We start from the raw sequence: 18246 nt of genomic DNA on the forward strand, positions 1-18246 counted from the left end.
ACACCCCACGCCACCCCACCCCCACCGCCAAAAATAGGCTGGTGGCTCACATCCATAATCCTAGCCAGTCTGGAGACTGAGGTCTGAGGATCAAGGTTCAAAGCCAGCCAGGTCAGGAAAGGCCGGAAGACTCTTATCTCCAATTAACCACAAAAGGCCAGAAATAGAGCTGTGGCTCAAGCACTCAAAAGCTCAAGGACAATGCCTCTGCCCTGAGTTCAAGCCCCAGTATGAGCCAAAAATAAAAAGTTAATTTTTAAAAAAAATCAACCACCTAAAAAATAACAAGTTTTCCCCCCTGATGTTAGAAAAAAAGGAAGTAGAGGTGGGGGTGGGGGTGGCGTGGGGGTGGGGGTCTAAGCTCCCAGTATAGCCGAACTCAGAAAGCCTACCCTGCTGTTTGTCACTGTGAACTCCACACTCTCATTCTCAATCCTGGACAGGGAGTGTTTCCCCCAGTTTTTAAGAATCTGGGCTGGCCCACGGGTAACTTTAACAAAGATCTAACCTAGGGTAAGGAGTCAAAATTCAACCGAGGAGCAACCCCACACTCACCACTAGGAAACCCTGTTTTCTTTTAATTAAAAAAAATTTAGAGGTCATCTCTCAGCTTTGTTTACAAGTAATGAGTCCAGCAGCTCTCATTTATCACCCCTGGAGATTCTTTTACACTTTGATGTGAAAAGAGTCAGGGCCCATTGTGATTTCAACTATTCCAACAGCAGGCCTTTCATTTGCAAACGAATCCCTGGCCCCCTGTAAGAACCAACTGTCAGAAAAAAAAATTCATTGCCTTTCCTTCCAGTTATTTATCGGAGACTGGGGAGAAAGCTGCCTTTAAGACATTTCTTAAAAAAAAAAAAAAAAGTTCCCAGAACACCCCTAATGCATTCCCTACCTTCACTTGGTTCTTTTGCCAAGAATGACTTTTTCCCCAATCCCATCACATAAGAAAAGCAACCTCTTGTTTAAACCATCCCATCTGGAATGACTTTCTCTCCTTTGCACTTTCATAGAAAGCCCAAGCTGCCTTAACAGTTATAAGTTAAATGTTGCTCCCTTGAGCCAACTATGCAATTTTCTCCAAAGCAAAGAGTGTACCAGCACCTTCACTTGGTCAGGACAAAGGTTCAATCGTTCTAACCAGAGGGTCAAAAAGCACCCACTTCCCCCCATCTTCATGAAGTATTAAGTAAGTTTAACAAGGAAAGAGAATGTAGAGTTCTTTAGGTATCTAAAAAGTATGATGCGGTTGTGGAAAAAAACAGGATAGTACCCAGTGTGAAGGGTTTAGTTCTTTTAAGTAAATATTTTAAATTAAATTTTCTTTTTAAGTTCATGTGACTAGGGTGCAGAATTCAGTAGTAAAAGGCTGGGCTTGGCATGCAGGAGATCCTCGGTTCAATCCCATGTAGTGCGGAGAGGGAAAGACATAGGCATTCCTAGATTACCAAACTATGTCAAGCAAAAACACTCATCTTGACTCTAACCAGAGAGTTAACTTCCATTTTTCAAGAAATGCAAGGCTATAGAACCATAGGATTTCCCAACCTCAACACTATTGACATTTAAAGGCAGACAGACAAACCTCTGTGGTTGGGGATGCTTAATAGGTAGCATCCCTGGTTTTCCCCTCTGGACTGTGGTAACCAAATATTCCTCCAGACATGGCCAAATAATGGTGGTGAGGGGTGGAGGGCTGTCCCCAGCCATGAGCAGCTGAGAACCCCTGTGACACAGAAATTAGTCAAATACACTAACAGGATGCAAACACACAAATCCTCAGCGTGGGACATCCCTTCAACAGTACATCCCCAACCAACCCACAGCCCCCACCTGAGAAAACCAATAAGGTAATGGATCAGGTTAAAACCCTAGAGATAAAACAATGCCACATGTAATCTTTGGTTCACTAGATGCAAGATAGAGAACATTTTAATAGACATTTAAGCCAGGTGCTGGTGGCTCATGCCTGTAAGAATAGCTACTCAGAAAGCTGAGATCTGAGGGTTGTGGTTCAAAGCTAGCCAGGAAAAGAAAGTCTATGAGACTCATCTCCAATTAACCACCAGAAAACTGAAGTGGAGCTGTGGCTCAAAGTGGTAGAGCTCTAGTTAACCTTGAGGAAAAGACCTCAGGGATCATGCCCAGGCCCTAAGTTCAAGCCCCATTACTGAAAAAAACAAAATTTTAAAGACATTTAAAACTCACCTGAAAAGTATGAATCTGAACTAGCTATAAGATAAATCTGCCGGGCGCCGGTGACTCACACCTGTAATCCTAGCTACTCAGGAGGCTGAGATCTGAGGACTGTGGTTCAAAGCTAGTCTGGGCAGGAAAGTTCATGAGACTCTTATTTCCAATTAAATACCAGAAAACCAGAAGTGGTGTTGTGGCTCAAATGGTAGAGCATTAGCCTTAAGCTGAACAGCTCAGGGACAGGGTCCAGGCCCAGAGTTCAAGCCCCACCAAATAAATAAATAAATAAATAAATAAATAAGTTAATTTTATTAGGTATGATGATGGCGTATGGTTTCATAGGAAACAACCACATTTTTAAAGAGATGAACATAAAGTATGCAGGAGGAGAAAGAACAGATGTCTGGGATTTGCAAGAGAAGAAAAAAAATAGAGAAAGGATAGAGGTTTTTTTGTTTGTTTTTGTTTTTGTTTTTGTCAGTCATGGGGCTTCAACTCTGGGCCTGGGCACTGTTCCTCAGCTCTTCAGCTTAAGGCCAGTGCTCTACCACTTGAGCCACAGCACCACTTCTAGTTTTCTGGTGGTTTATTGGAGGTAAGAATCTCAGGGACTGTGGGGGGAGGGGGGAGGCTGGGAAGGGAGGTGAAGGGTAAACAAAGGAGGAGGCTGCAATGCTTGGTAAGAAATGTATGCATTATCCTGCCCATGTAATTGTAGCCCCTCTGTACAGTATGTTCTCAAATAAAATTAAATTAAATTAAAAAAAATTAAAAAAAAAAAAAAGAATCTCAGGGACATTCTACCTAGGCTGGCTTTGAACCGTGATCCTCAGATCTCAGCCTCCTTAGTGGCTAGGATTACAGGCCTGAGCCACCAGCACCTGGCTGGTTTTTGTTTCATTGTTTTGTGTGCTGATAACTGGGGATTGAGCTCAGAGCCCAAGAGCTATTGCTTTTTGCTTATGACTAGTGCTCTACCATTTGAGCCACACCTCTATTTTATACTCTCTCTCTCCCTCCTCACAGACATTCTTTCCTGCTCAGGATGGGTGTGAACTGGAGTCCTCAGACCTCAGCCTCCTGAGGACCTAGGATTACAGATGTGAGCCACTGATATCCAGCAGTTTCATTACTTTGTTGTTTTGTTTTAGGGTACTAAATTTTTAACTCGGTTTTGTACTTGGTAGGCATGTACTCTACCATTTGAACTGCCCTCAACATCTTAAAATCATTTAAAAGTCAACATATATGGTATCACTCTGTATTTCAGGCTACCCAGAAAGTCACCAGAATTCAGATATTGAAGTAAAGTCAGATCATTACCCTACCAAGATGATAGAATCTGAAAACAGTTCAACTCCATATTTATCTTACATATCATCTGGAGTAAAATATCATTACACAACACGTTTCACTATACAACAGCTACCTAGACAGTATTCATTATATTAAAAATTAATATAGATACTAATTCCCAATCCTCTGATTATTAATATTAATATACTACAGGACTAAAGGCAGAGAACATGCCACATGTAAACCATTATGAAACTGTACCATGGCCACTTGAGAGCCTAAAACGATCTAAAGATGATTCTAACCTACTTTAACAAATAAGCAATTCTTCTAACATCTACTCTCCCTGATACACAAGCAACATTATTCACAACAGAACAAAGCAGATGAACCATAAATGTCTACCAACTTATGAAAATAAAAGATGATATGTCAGGTGTGGTGGCTCACACCTATAATCCTAGCTTCTCAGGAGGATAAGATCTGAGGTTTGCAGTTCAAAGCCAGCCCAGGCAGGAAAGTCTGTGAGATTCTTATGGCCAATTAATCACACAAAAGCCCAGAAGTGGTGCTGTGGCTTAAGAGGTAGAATTTTAGCCTTGAGCAAAAGGAACCCAGGACAGTGCCCTGGTCCAGAGTTCAAGGCCCAGTAACAGAAGAAGAAAAAAAAAGATATCTACACAGTGACATTTTCTGACAATAAAAAGGAATTAAATAGTCCTAGGCTTAGTAGTAGAGTGCTTGCCTTGCAGTCATGAAGCCCTGGGTTCAATTACTGGTGCCACATTAATAATAAACAAATAAAAAAAGGCTGGGAATGTGGCTTAGTGGTACAGTTCTTGCTAGCATGCATGAAGCCATGGGTTTGATTCCTTAGTACCTCATAAACAGAAAAAAAACAAAAGTGGTGGTGTGGCTCAAGTGGTAGAGTGTTAACCGTGAACAAAAGAAGCTCAGGGACAGCACCCAGGCCCTGAGTTCAAGCCCCAAGACTGGCAAAATTTATTTCTTTATTTATTTATTTTAAAATTCAATAAAAAGAAAAAATCTTTTTTTTTTTTTTGGTCAGTCATGGGGCTTGAACTCTGCCTGGATGCTGTCCCTCAGTTCTTCAGCTCAAGGCTAGTGCTCTACCACTTGAGCCACAGCACCACTTCCCACTTTTTCTGTTTATGTGGTGCTGAGGAATTAAACCCAGGGCATAAGAGGCAAGCACTCTACCACTGAGCCACCTTCCCAACCCTTTAAATTTTTTTAAAGGAATGAAATACTGAGATATGCTACAACATGCATGGTCTTGGATAATCTTATGCTATGTGAAAGAGTCCACTCACAATCTCCATAAACTGAGTTCACTTAAATGAAATGTCCAGATGAGGTAAAATATTGTCAATTAGTGACTAATACAAATAATTGGTTAGATTAGGGGTAGAAATGGGATTGAGCTGTAAACAAGTAGTTCCACTGAAGTGAGCAATGGGAATGTTCTAAAATCTAACTGTTGGGCTGGGAAGGTGGCTCAATGGTATAGTGCTTGCCTTGCATGCATGAGGCCCTGGGTCCAATTTCTCAGCACCACATAAACAGAAAAAGCAGGAAGTGGGCACTCTGGCTCAAGTGGTAGAGTGCTAGCCTTGTCCTGAAAAGCTGAGGGACAGTGCCCAGGCCCAGAGTTCAAGCCCCACGACTGACCAAAAATAAAAATAAAAAATAAAAAATAACTATTGTGATCATTGCACAGTAAATTTACAATTATTGTAGTATATACCTAAGTCACCATTTAAATTATATCACAATTTCTCAATTTAAATTTCCATTGTTTTTAAAGATGATTACACCATTTGCAAATGAATATATAGTACTTTGCAAATCTTTCTTTCTTCTCTCTTTTTTTTTTGGTCAGACTTGGGGCTTGAATACAGGCCCTGGGCATTTCTTGAACTTTTTTGCTCAAGGCTAGCACTCTACCACTTTGAGGCACAATGCCACTTTCGATTTTCTGGTGGCTAATTAGAAATAAGAGTCTCAGGCTCTCCTGGCTTCAAACTGTGATCCTCAGATCTCAGTCTTCTGAGTCGCTAGGATTACAGACGTGAGCCACCAGCACCTGGATTGCCAAATTTTCTTATAGTTCTTTTTGTGCAGTCTAGGACAGTTCCACAGACAATATTAAATGTAAAGTGGTCTACAAGAAAAGCTTTTAAGTGTGTCCATATGTCAGGTTAGTAAGTGCACTGTTTCTCTATAGATGCTATTCCTGGAGCAGCTCACAAAGAAATTTATCCCTTCAATTCAAAGCCTAGTCTCAAAACAAAGCATTTTCCCAGGGAGGAAAATTAAGGCAGCTAAAACCAACCATTCTACCCTCATCACCTGAGTTGGAAATTAATAATTTACTCAAAGTTTATGATGTTCCCGGCACTGTGATAAGCACTTTATGTGCATTCTTCTTATTTCTATTTTAACAAGGCTTTAAAAGTTAATTAGTTTGCCTATATAACCTGTCAGAAAAGAGGTCTCTGCATGATCAAGATTCAGACTGCCCAACTCAACTGTGCCCAAGATTCCAGGCCACATGGATTTTAGTGGGAAATTACTATTTCTGTAGTTTAATCTCTCTCCCCCCCACCTCCCCCTCCCCTGCCTCCAATAAGTTTAATTGGCCCTTTGGAAAACAGCTAATTCCAAAAAAAAATTTCCCTAAGGTCAGGAACAAGCCCCAAATTAAACCATTCTAAACCCAGGAGACTTGCATGAGTCATTGAAGATTCGTATGACAATGACACATACTTGCCATTGAGCAACCATTTTCTAAAATACAGGAAAACATGGTGTTCCCTATAAGCTTGAAAACCAGGCCTGAAACTACTCCACTTTGAAAATACAGGAAAGCACCGCCGTTTCTCGTTTCACAATTCCAGGCGTGGATTATTTACCAGGCCCTAGCCAACCACTATTTCAGGTAAGTGTGAGCTAGAGCACTAATCTCTGCAGTAAGCATCTGGAAATATAGTCCCTTGATTTACTCACACAAAGAAAAGCTGTCCATATAATAGATGTTAATCTGCTCAACACCTTGTAGCTTCTTCACTAATTGAATACTCTTCTCAATTAGGAGCTTTAAACATCTCTTCAGACTGCTGCAGAAAAGAGCTTTCCAGTCCACTTACAATATTACCCAGTGATTCAGGGCTGACAGAATGCAATCCCTTCAGTCTTCCCAAGGACTACAAGTTTATCAGTAGCAATCCTAAAACATCTGTAAGAGGTGCCTATCCTAATAGTAGCAGAAGACAAAATTTAAATCATGTCATCCATCTGAAATTCCAGGCTGAAGTAAAACTGCTGTCATGCTTTTGTTTTATTCTAACATGTTTTTGTCCAGCCACCAAAGGAACGTTCCCCACAAATTACTGCAGCTTTTTTACTCTGGGTTTAATTACCTACCTGAGGCAATTAGGAGGAATAAGTTTGGTACATATTATGAAAGAATTAACTTGCAGTCAACAGTGGCTCCCAGCCGGGCGCTGGTGGCTCACGCCTGTAATCCTAGCTACTCAGGAGGCTGAGATCTGAGGATCGAGGTTCAAAGCCAGCCCGGGCAGGAGAGACCGTGAGACTCCTATCTCCAATAAACCACCAGAAAACCGGAAGTGGCGCTGTAGCTCAAGCAATAGAGCGCTGGCCTTGAGCTGAAGAGCTGAGGGACAGCGCCCAGGCCCAGAGTTCAAGCCCCACGGCCGACAAAAAAAAAAAAACAAAAACAGTGGCTCCCACTTGTAAACCTAGCTACTCAGAAGGATGAGATCTGAGGATCATGGTTCAACACCAGCCTGGGCAGGAAAGTCCCGTGAGACTCTTATCTCCAATAAACCACTCAGAAAACCAGAAGTGGTGCTGAGTCTCAAGAGGTAAAGAACTAGCCTTGAGCTGAAGAGCTGAGGGACAGCACCAGGCCCAGAGTTCAAGCCCCAGGACCAACAAATAAATAAATAAATGAAAGAATTAACTTAAGTTTTCTAATTCCAAGAGGGAAGATTTTTCACCAATTGATACAGAAGGGTAAGAAGTTGAACATGTTAATAAAATGCAAAAGGTACATTCTCTTTCAGTAAGGAGAAAGAAAAATAGGTAGTAACTCCAGGGAAAACAAACAAACAAAAATATGAAGCAATTTTAAATGTGGCATAAATGTAATCCCAGAGTTTTCTTTCTTCTTCTTTTTTTTTTTTTTTTTTTTTTTGGTTGGTCATGGGGCCCGACCTCTAGGGCCTGGGCACTGTCCCTCAGCTCTTCAGCTCAAGGCTAGCTCTCTACCACTTGAGCCACAGCACCACTTTGGCCTTTTCTGCTTACGTTGTACTGAAGAATTGAACCCAGGGCTTCATGCATGAAAGGCAAGCATTCTACCACTGAGCCACCTTCCTAGCCCCGTGACCCAAGAGTTTATCTGCCCTTATGAATACAAACTTTTTTTTCCAAGTGGTTGACTTACTTCACAGAAATGAAACCCTGAGATCCTAATTTGCTTTCTGAGTAACGTAAAGAATATCACTTGTGGGCTGGGAAGATGACTCAGTGGTAGAGTGCTTGCCTTGCATGCATGAGGTCCTAGGTTCAATTCCTTAGCACCACATAAGCAGAAAAAGCCAGAGGTGGTGCTGTGACTCAAGTGGTAGAGTGCTCGCCTTGAGCTGAAGAGCTCAGGGACAGCATCCAGGCCCAGGGTTCAAATCCCACGACCAATCGAAAGAAAGACAGAAAGGAAGGAAGGAAGGAAGGAAGGAAGGAAGGAAGGAAGGAAAGAAGGATATCACTTGTTGTGAAGTTTTTCTTTGTTTGTTTAGGGTTTTTGTTTGGGTTGTTTTTGCCCATACTTGAGTTTGAACTCAGGATCTTGTACTTGTTTGGCTGGCTGGCTTGCTTGCTGGGCTGGCCCTCTACCACATGAGCCACATCTCCAGACCAATCTTTTTTTTTTTTTTAATTTTTTTGGCCGGGCGCTGGTGGCTCACGCCTGTAATCCTAGCTACTCAGGAGGCTGAGATCTGAGGATAGCGGTTCAAAGCCAGCCCGGGCAAGAGAGACCATGAGACTCCTATCTCCAATAAACCACCAGAAAACGGGAAGTGGCGCTGTAGCTCAAGTGGTAGAGCGCTCACCTTGAGCTGAGGAGCTGAGGGACAGCGTCCAAGCCCAGAGTTCAAGCCCCACGACCGACAAAAAAAAAAAAAAAATTTTGTTGTTGTTGTTAAGAAGGTGATGTACTGAGAGGTTGCAGTTATATAAGTGAGGTAAAGAGGGCTGGGAAGTTGGCTCAGTGGTAGAGCGCTTGCCTTGCATGCCTGAGGCCCTGGGTTTGATTCCTCAGCACCACATAAGCAAAAAGAAAAAACCCGGAAGTGGTGCTGTGACTCAAGTGGTAGAGCACTAGCCTTGAGCTGAAGAGCTGAGGGACAGCGCCCAGGCCCAGAGTTCAGGCCCCATGACTGGACCCAAACAAACAAACAAACAAACAAACAAACAAAAAGAGTACATTTCTTTTTGGAAAATATCACTCCTTCCAAACCAGCCTTTGGTTATTTTGGATGGAGTGACTTAGCCTTTTCTTCCTGGGCTGGCTTCAAACCACAACCTTTCATAACTCAGCTTCTTGAGAAGCTAGGAATACCTGTGAGGGCTACCCAGTGCCTGTCTTCCTTTTTTGAGACAGCGTCTCCATGTGTAGCTCAAGCTAGACTCAAACATAAGGTCTTCCTGCTTCAGCCTCCCCACTCTATGGCCGACTTGTACCACCATGCCTATCATTTGCTTTATCTTTAAATTGATAATAAAGTTTGAAAAACCAACAAACATGGTGATGTACTCAGGGGGTTGAGGCAGGAGAATCTTGAGTTCAAGCCCAACTTGGGCTTTTGCAACAAGATCCTGTCTCAAACAAAAACTATTTGAAAAGACTGTTATTATTCTTGGTAATTTGAAATTAAAATCCAAGGTAATAGAAGGTAGATGGGATCAAGAAGATACACTAAAGGGGTTGGGAAGGTGGCTCAGTGGTAGAGTGCTTGCCTTGCATGCTCGAGGCCCTGGGTTCGATTCCTCAGCACCACATAAGCAAAAAGAAAAAAGCCGGAAGTGGCGCTGTGGCTCAAGTTGTAGAGCACTAGCCTTGAGCTGAAGAGCTGAGGGACAGCGCCCAGGCCCTGAGTTCAGTTCCCACGACTGGACAAAAAAAATATATTAAAAAAAAAAAAAAGAAGATACACAAAAGAGTAAAGCTGGCCACGCACAGGTGGCTCACTCCTGTAATCCTAGCTACTCAGGAGGCTGAGATCTGAAGATCACAGTTCAAAGCTAGCCCAGGCAGGAAAGTACAAGAGACTCTTATCTCTGATTAACCACCAGAAAACCAGAAGTAGTGCTGTGGCTCAAGTGGCAGAGTGCTCACCTTGAGCTGAAGAGCTAAGGGACAGTGCCCAGGCCTGGATACTCTCTGTCTCTGTCTCTGTCTCTATCTCTGTCTCTCTGTCTCTCTCTCTCACACACACACATACACAGTAAGGCTTGTTGTATTATCTCTTGGGCTATGACAATTTGATGAAAAACTAATTAATATTGGTCCTAATAGAGTTGTATATTAATACAAAACATTAAAGATTTTTAACTTGCTAAATGAACAGAAGGAATATAATATAAACACAAAATGGAGTAGAAACACAAGAATATGTATTCTAGGACTATTTTCAAATAAAACTGAAACTAGAGGAAGCAAGTGTATGGGGGAAAGGGAGAACAGGGCTGACCTCTGAGGGGGGCGGCAGAGGACAGGAGGGCTCTGCAGAGCCGGCATTGTAGTCCCTTGATCTGTTCTGCAAGTGTGTTCACTTTGTAAAAATGCACTGAACTGAACTAATAATGCCTATCCTTTTCAGTCTGTTATAGTACAATAACAATTTTTTGAAAGAATTAAAGAAAAAGCAGCAGAGGAAGGGGAGAATAGAAGCAGGCTCAGATTTAATAGTGTCTAATACAGATAAATCTGAAAATCATAGGATAAGCCTAAGATTTATAAGAATCAAGGAAATTATTGTCCCTGCACATCACATTAATATTCTGTTCATGCTGATGACTTTTGATAGCTTTAAACAAAGTAGGAGTTCATACTGAGACTTCTATTTAGTCTGAGCAATTAGAGCGGCACAGTCAATGCACACATTTTCTTTCCAAATATATCCTAATGTGGACCAGTTTCATGGGATTTTGGTGTGCTTTTTTTGTTCTGGATGACTAAACGAGTCAATAATTATCATAATTAAACATTTACATAGACTTGTACTAAATATTGAGACATAAAAGCATCAGCACTGTAATTGTTAGAATATTACTTCAAAGAGCAGTTACCCTTCTACATTTAGTAAGGAGCAACAACAGAAAACACACAATTCAAAAACTTTTAAATCTTTCACTGACTATGCTTTTAACCATTAAAATCGATTTTTTTCCACCAGAAATTACACTAGATGCAATATAAATAAAGTTTCTTTTCTTGCCAGTTCTGGGGCTTGAACTCAGGACATGAGCACTGTCCCTGTGCTTCTTCTTTTTTTTTTTGGGCGGGGGAGTCAGTCATGGGGCCTAAACTCTGGGCCAGGTTGCCTGTCCCTGAGCTCTTCAGCTCAAGGCAAGTATTCTACCATTTGTGCCACAGCACCACTTCCAGTTTTCTGGTGGTTAATTGGAGATAACAGTTTCACAGATGTTCCTGCCCAGGCTGGCTTTGAACTGCAATCCCCCTGAGAAGCTAGGATTACAGGTTGAGCCACCAGGGCCCAGATCCCTGAGCTTCTTTTGCCCAAGGATAGCATCTACCACTTGAGCCACAGTACCACTTCTGGCTTTTTCTGTTTATGTGGTACTGAGGAATCTAACCTAGGGCTTCATGCATGCTAGGCAAGTACTCTACTACTAAGCCATATTCCCAGCCCCTAGAAACTTTTTCTTAAAAAAGTTAGCCTTCAGCTGGGCACTGGTGGCTCATGCCTCTGAATCCTAGATAGCTACTCAGAAGGCTAAGATCTGAGGATCAAGTTTCAAAGTCAGCTAGGGTAGGAAAGTCTGTGAGACTTTTATCTCTATTAAACTATTAAAAAAAAAAAAAAAAAAGCCAGAAGTGGGGCAGTCTCAAATAGTAGAGTACTAGCCTTGAGCAAAATAAATTCAGGGGAAATGCCCAGGTCCTGAATTTAAGCCCCAGGACTAGAACCAAAAACAAACAAACAAACAAAAAGTTAGCCATAGGGGCTGGGAAGGTGGCTCAGTGGTAGAGCGCTTGCCTTGCATGCATGAGGCCCTGGGTTCCCTTCCTCAGCACCACATAAGCACAAAGAAAAAAAGCTGGAAGTGGTGCTGTGGCTCAAGTGGTAGAGCGCTAGCCTTGAACTGAAGGGCTGAGGCACAATGCCCAGGCCCAGAGTTCAGGCCCCACGACCTGACCCCCCCCAAAAAAAAAAGAAAAAAAGAAAGAAAGGGGGGGAGGAAGGAAGGAAGGAAAGGAGGGAGGGAGAGAGGTAAGGAGGGGGTAGGGGAAGGAAGGAGAAAGGGGAGGGAGAGAAGAAGGGGAAGAGGGAAGGAAAAGAAAGAAGGGAGGGAAGGAAAAAAGAAAAAAATCAAAAGAACAAAGAAGGGGAAAACTACAATTGAAATGCAAAGTTCTTCATATCATTAAGTTTTACCTGTCTACAACCTAGGAAGATCACTTACTATTCTATGAAATCAGGAGTTCAAAAGAACAACGCCAACAATAATTCTGCAAATAACTAGTGATGAGAGAATCAATTGAAATGCAATTAGATTTGAAGGTCTACAAAAATTCTAAAACTGAAAAGTAATGATAATGCATGTGTCTGAATAGTGACACATATGAAAACAATGTGCCGGGTGCTGGTGGTTCATGTCTTTAATCCTAGCTACTCAGGAGCCTGAGATCTGAGGATGTTGATTTGAAGCCAGATGGGACAGGAAAGGCCATGAGACTCATATTTCCAATTAAGTACCTAAAAACTGGACATAAAGCTGTAGCTCCAAGTGGTAGAGTGCTAACCTTGAGCAAAAATACCTCACGGTTAGCACCCAGGCCTGAGAGTTCAATCCTCATGACTGGGAAAACAAAAAAACAAAAACAAACACAATGGGGCCCAGAGATGGGGGTTCATGCCTGCCTAGCTACTCAGGAGGCTGAGATCTGAGGATCAGGGTTCAAAGCTAGCCTGGGCAGCAAAGTCCATGAGAGACTCTATCTTCAATTAACCAATCTAAAAGCCCAGAGTGAAGTTATGGCTCAAGGGGTAGAGTGTAAACTTGAATAAAAACACTAAGGGGGGCTGGTACCAGTGGCTCATGCCTGTGATCCTAGCTACTCAGGATGCTAAGATCTGAGGATCACAGTTCATATCCAGTTCAGGCAGAAAAGTCTGTGAGACTTTTTTTTTGGTGGTTCATAGGGCTTGAATTCTGGGCTTGGGTGTTGTCCCTGCGCTCTTCAGCATAAGGCGAGCACTCTACTGCTTGAGCCACAGCACCACTTCTGGTTTTCTAGTGGTTTATTGGAGATAAGAGTCTCATGGATTTTCCTGCCCAGGCTGGCTTTGAACCATGATCCTCAGATCTCAGCCTCCTGAATAGCTAGGATTGCCGGCATGAGCCACCTGTGCCCAGCTTCTGTGAGACTCTTATCTCCAATTAACCACCAGAAAAATGGAAGTAGCACTCTGGCTCAAGTGGTAGATCACTAGCCTTGAGCTGAAGAGCTGAGAGACAGTGTCCAGGCCCAGGCCCAGAGTTCAAGCCCCATGACCGACAAAAAACAAAAAACAAAAAATGCTAAGGGGCAGCACCAATACCTCGAGTTCAAGCCCCAATACTAGATTGGACTATACTGATGGCATGCACCTGATACAGACTGTGCTTTTGATGGATCAAAATACTGAAAAGTCAAAGATATAAAATGGACAGTAAAGCTGAGTACTGATGGCTCATGCATGTAATCCTAGCTACTCAGGAGGCTGAAATTGAAGGACTGCAGTTCAGAGCTAGCCTGGGCAGGAAAGGCTGTGAGACTTTTACTTCTAATTAACTACTGAGAAAAAGCCAGAAGTGGGGCTGTGGTTCAAGTGGTAGAGCACTAGCTTAGAGCAAAAGAAGCTCAGGGACGCCGGGTGCTGGTGGCTCACGCCTGTAATCCTAGCTACTCAGGAGGCTGAGATCTGACGGTTCAAAGCCAGCCTGGGCAGGAAAGACTGTGAGACTCCTATCTCCAATAAACCACCAGAAAACCGGAAGTGGCACTGTAGCTCAAGTGATAGAGCGCTCGCCTTGAGCTGAAGAGCTGAAGGACAGCACCCAGGCCCAGAGTTCAAGCCCCACAACCGACAAAAAAAAAAAAAAAAAAAGAAGCTCAGGAACAGTGCCCAGGTGTTCGAGCCCCAGGATCAGCAAAATAAATAAATAAAATAGATGGCAACTTAGGACAGCCAAGCAGCTCCTCTTCCCCCAACCTCTCTCCTTTAAAAAGCACAAGAGGCAAAGCAACAAAACAGACATCTACAGGAAGAAATTAGGTGGGACTTCTGGTTTATTTGTAGGCCCAGGGGAGAAAATGTCACCATCTTGGCATACCAGAAAAGTACTAATGATGGCAAACTACTTGTTAAATTCAGAATAAGACAACTGACATTCTATATAAAAGAGCTGTGGATGGGGCCAGGAAGGTGGCTTAGTGGTAGAGTGCTTGCCTAGCATGCATAAAGCCCTGGGTTCCATTCCTCAGTACCATACACAGAAAAAGCCAGAAGTGGCACTGTGGCTCAAGTGGTAGAGTGCTAACCTTGAGCAAAAGCAGCTCAGGGACAGTGCTTAGCCCTGAGTTCAAGCCCCAGGACTAGCAAAAAAAAAAAAAAAAAAAAAAGAACTGTGGAGGGGTAGGGCATTTTGCTCAGTGGAAGTATGCTTGCCTAGCAAGCACAAGGCCCTAAGTTCAGTTCTCAGCACCATCACCACCATCACTAATAAATAAGGCTATTCAATTCTGAGAACAGCTATGTGGTAATACATGTTGCTAAATCTTAAATTTTTCAAAAGATAAAAAGTCTGCATGGTTACATAAAACACTGGCAGATCATTTCTTTCATAATGCTTTGAAGAGCCAACCAAAACCCAGCTGTGGCCTAGACCCATTCCACTGGCCACCAGATCACAGTACTGATTTAATGCAAAAAATGAAATCACACCGATGCCAAGAGCAAACTCATGCCATTATTTTCACAGTCTTGGAGTAGGAAAGACCTTTTAAGTACCATCAAAAGCAGAACCCACAAAGGCCACGACATTTAACTATACAAACATTTTAAATGTATGTATAACGGAACCCTTTGAACAAATCTTAAAAATGAGCACAGTCTCATCCCCAGGCTCTACAAGGATATGATTTCCTGCAGCCCGGGTGACTTAATGTCCTGTGGTCAGGGAGAAGAATGTGCTAAGTTTAACAACCCCTCCAGCATCACCTGAAAATAATTTTCTAAATGACCCCAAAACAGAAGGAAGTAGGAAATATCCAGAAGGTTCCAGCATCATTTATTGCCCAATAAGTACCACTGAATAACTATGTGTCTCAATGGCTTATAAACATCCCCCAAACCTCTCCTGGGGTGGGGGTGGGGGGTCCCATAATGACAAAGATTCATGTGGGGTTTGTTTTGACACAGGCTGAATGCATACATTTCTCAGTATCTTAGACACAGAATTACAACATTGACCTATTCTAAAGTTTCCCCTCTCCCACTTTTTTTAGTGCTGGTCCTAGGGTTTGAACTCTTGAGCTCAGGGCTTGGGCACTGTTCTTGAGCTTTTTAATTAAGGCTAGTGGAGCTATAGCTCCACTTCTGACTAGTTCACAGACTGTCCTGCCCAAGCTGCCTTCAAACTGCAATCCTCAAATCTCAGCTTCCTGAGTAGCTAAGACGATAATCATGAGCCCCTGGCACCTGGCCATAACAACCTCATTTTAAATAAAGACACTCAGAGATTGTTAGATTTGGGTGGGGAGGCAGGCCTGGTAGTAAATGTCTGTAATCTCAGCATTTAGGAGGATGAAGCAGAAAGATCTCAAGTTGGAGGCCAACCTTGGCTATTAAAAGCCTGCCTCAAAAAAAAAAACAAACAAAAAAAAGAAGGGTTGGGGTTGGAGGCAGAGCTCAACTGGTAGAGTGCTAGCCACTGAGCAAAATTAGCAGGTACTAAGTTTGAGTCCTGGTCTCAGACCTAAAGAGAAAAAGAAGGAGGAAGAAGAGGAGGAGGAGGAGGAGGAGGAGGAGGAGGAGGAGGAGGAGGAGGAGGAGGAGGAGGAGGAGGAGGAGGAAAAAGAGGGATGGGAAGATTGTTAGAGGGTAAAAAATACTTCAAACATGTTGCACTTATGAATGAAGATAGCAAAATGAAAATCACTGAAAGATGTTAAATATTAGGGATAGGGAGGGTGTGAAAAACTGAGAGTGAGGATAGGATCCACATGCTTGAAATACTGTACATGCATATGCAAAAGACAACGATGATAACCCTGTACATAATTACCACACACACACACACACACACACACACACACACACACACACACACACACAGAGTGTAAGGCTTAAACTCTGAGCCTGGGCACTGTCCCTGAGCTCTTCAGTTCGAGGCAAGCCCTCTACCACTTGAGCCACATTGCTACTTCCGGTTTTCTGGTAGTTTGTTGAAGATGCGTCTTACGTACTTTCCTGCCCCAGCTGGCTTTGAATTGTGATCCTCAGATCTCAGCTTCCTTAGTAGCTAGGATTACAGGCATGAGCCACCAACACTGGCAATTACCATACACTTTTTTTTTTTTTTTTTTTGTCGGTCGTGGGGCTTGAACTCTGGGCCTGGGCGCTGTCCCTCAGCTCTTCAGCTCAAGGCGAGCGCTCTACCACTTGAGCTACAGCGCCACTTCCGGTTTTCTGGTGGTTTATTGGAGATAGGAGTCTCATGGTCTTTCTTGCCCGGGCTGGCTTTGAACCGCGATCCTCAGATCTCAGCCTCCTGAGTAGCTAGGATTACAGGCGTGAGCCACCAGCGCCCGGCTACTTTTTTTTTTTTTTTAAGGAATTACAGGAAAGTAAAACACATCCTGTTAGGGGAATGGGTACTGGTAGAAGGAGAGAGGTTAAACTAGGTATGGAGGAAAGTGAATGTGCAAAATGTTTTCTTTATGTACAAGTGTGAAATTAAACAATTTGGCTTATTAAGACTGGTTTAGGAGCAGGGAAGATGACTCAGTGGTAGAGTGTTTGATTCCTGAGCACTGCATAAGCAGAAAAAGCTGGAAGTGGTGCTGCGGCTCAATGGTAGAACACTAGCCTTGAGCTGAAGAGCTGAGGGACAGAGCCCAGGCCCAGAGTTCAGGCCCCAGGACTGGGGGGGGGGAGGGAGGGAGGGAGGGAGGTAGAGAGAGAGGGAGAGTGTGTGTTTGTGAGAGAGAGAGAGAGAGAGAGAGGGAGAGAGGGAGAGAAGGAGAGAGACAGGGAGAGACGGGGAGGGCAGGAAGAAGGAAGAGGAGGAGGAGGAGAAGGACAACGAAGACGACAATTACAATGACGAAGATGACAAGAAACAACAAGAAGCCAGTCTAATAGTTTTCTTTCCTTCCTCCCCTATCCTTGTCCCCTCAAACTGGTATTTGAAACAGGGTCTTGCATTTGCTACCCAGACCCTCTATCACTTGATCCATGCTCCAGTCCAAACAATGAAAATTTCAAGTATTTTCCTGCACCAAAGAGTTCTAAATTTGCAAAAATGAAAAGGTACAAATATCATTGAAGAGTTAATTGTAAAATTAAATATTCTGGATTTCACACTCACCTGTTGCTGCTGCTGCTGCTGCTACTGCTGATTCTCTCAGCAAAAGCCATCGCTGCCCAGTCAGAGCAAAGAGTCAGGTCTGCACATCTGGAAGAGAAATGGTAACCTATGAGCATCAGCCCCTGAATGAAGGTGTAGGTCCACATGGCCTGTAAGAAACTTTCTTGATAATGGAATTCACAGCTCTCACTTCAATTAGAAAACTGTTTTTGCCAGGTAGCAGTGGCTCATGCTTATAATCCCAGCTACTCAGGAGGCTGATAGAGGAGAATCATAGTTTGAAGCCAGCCTGGGCAGAAAAGTCAGTGAGCCTTACATCTTCAATTAACCACCAAAGCCAGGAGCAGGTGGCTCATGCCTATAATCCTAGCTACTCAGGAGGCTGAGATCTGAGGATCATGGCTCAAAGCCAGCCAGGCAGGAAAGGCCGTGAAATTCTTTTTTCTTTTTTCCTTTTTTTTTTTTTCCTTGTTGGTCATGGGGTCTGAACTCTGGGCCTGGGTGCTGTCCCTCAGCTCTTCAGCTCAAGGCTAGCGTTGAGCTTCAGGCCCACTTCTGGCTTTTTCTGCTTATGTGGTGTTGAAGAATCAAACCCAAGGCCTCATGCATGCAAGGCTAACACTCTACCATTGAGCCACCTTCCCAGCCCTGTGAAACTTTTTTTGCGGGGGGGGGGGGGGGGGAGTCTGGTCATGGGGCCTGGACTCTGGGCCTGGGCGCTGTCCCTCAGCTCTTCAGCTCAAGGCTAGCGCTCTACCACTTGAGCCACAGCACCACTTCTGGCAGTGCCTAGCAGTTGTTCAAATGTTTAGGCTACTG

General features: G+C 43.4%; 1 protein-coding gene across 2 annotated transcripts in view; it reads right to left on the reverse strand.

The window, feature by feature from the left end:
* The window catches only part of Aff1 (ALF transcription elongation factor 1), a 214939-nt gene that overhangs the window by 182393 nt on the left and 14300 nt on the right, over positions 1–18246 (reverse strand). For both annotated transcript variants that reach the window (XM_070013207.1, XM_070013206.1), the window contains exon 2: positions 17428–17514. In XM_070013207.1, the coding sequence (XP_069869308.1) occupies positions 17428–17477 (50 nt within the window). In that variant the 5' untranslated portion in view covers positions 17478–17514. The remainder of the gene's footprint in view (positions 1–17427; positions 17515–18246) is intronic.

This window comes from Dipodomys merriami, unplaced genomic scaffold (assembly GCF_024711535.1).
Source record: "Dipodomys merriami isolate MVZ:Mamm:240054 unplaced genomic scaffold, mDipMer1.0.p SCAF_9, whole genome shotgun sequence".
In the NCBI taxonomy this organism is placed as follows: domain Eukaryota; kingdom Metazoa; phylum Chordata; class Mammalia; order Rodentia; family Heteromyidae; genus Dipodomys; species Dipodomys merriami.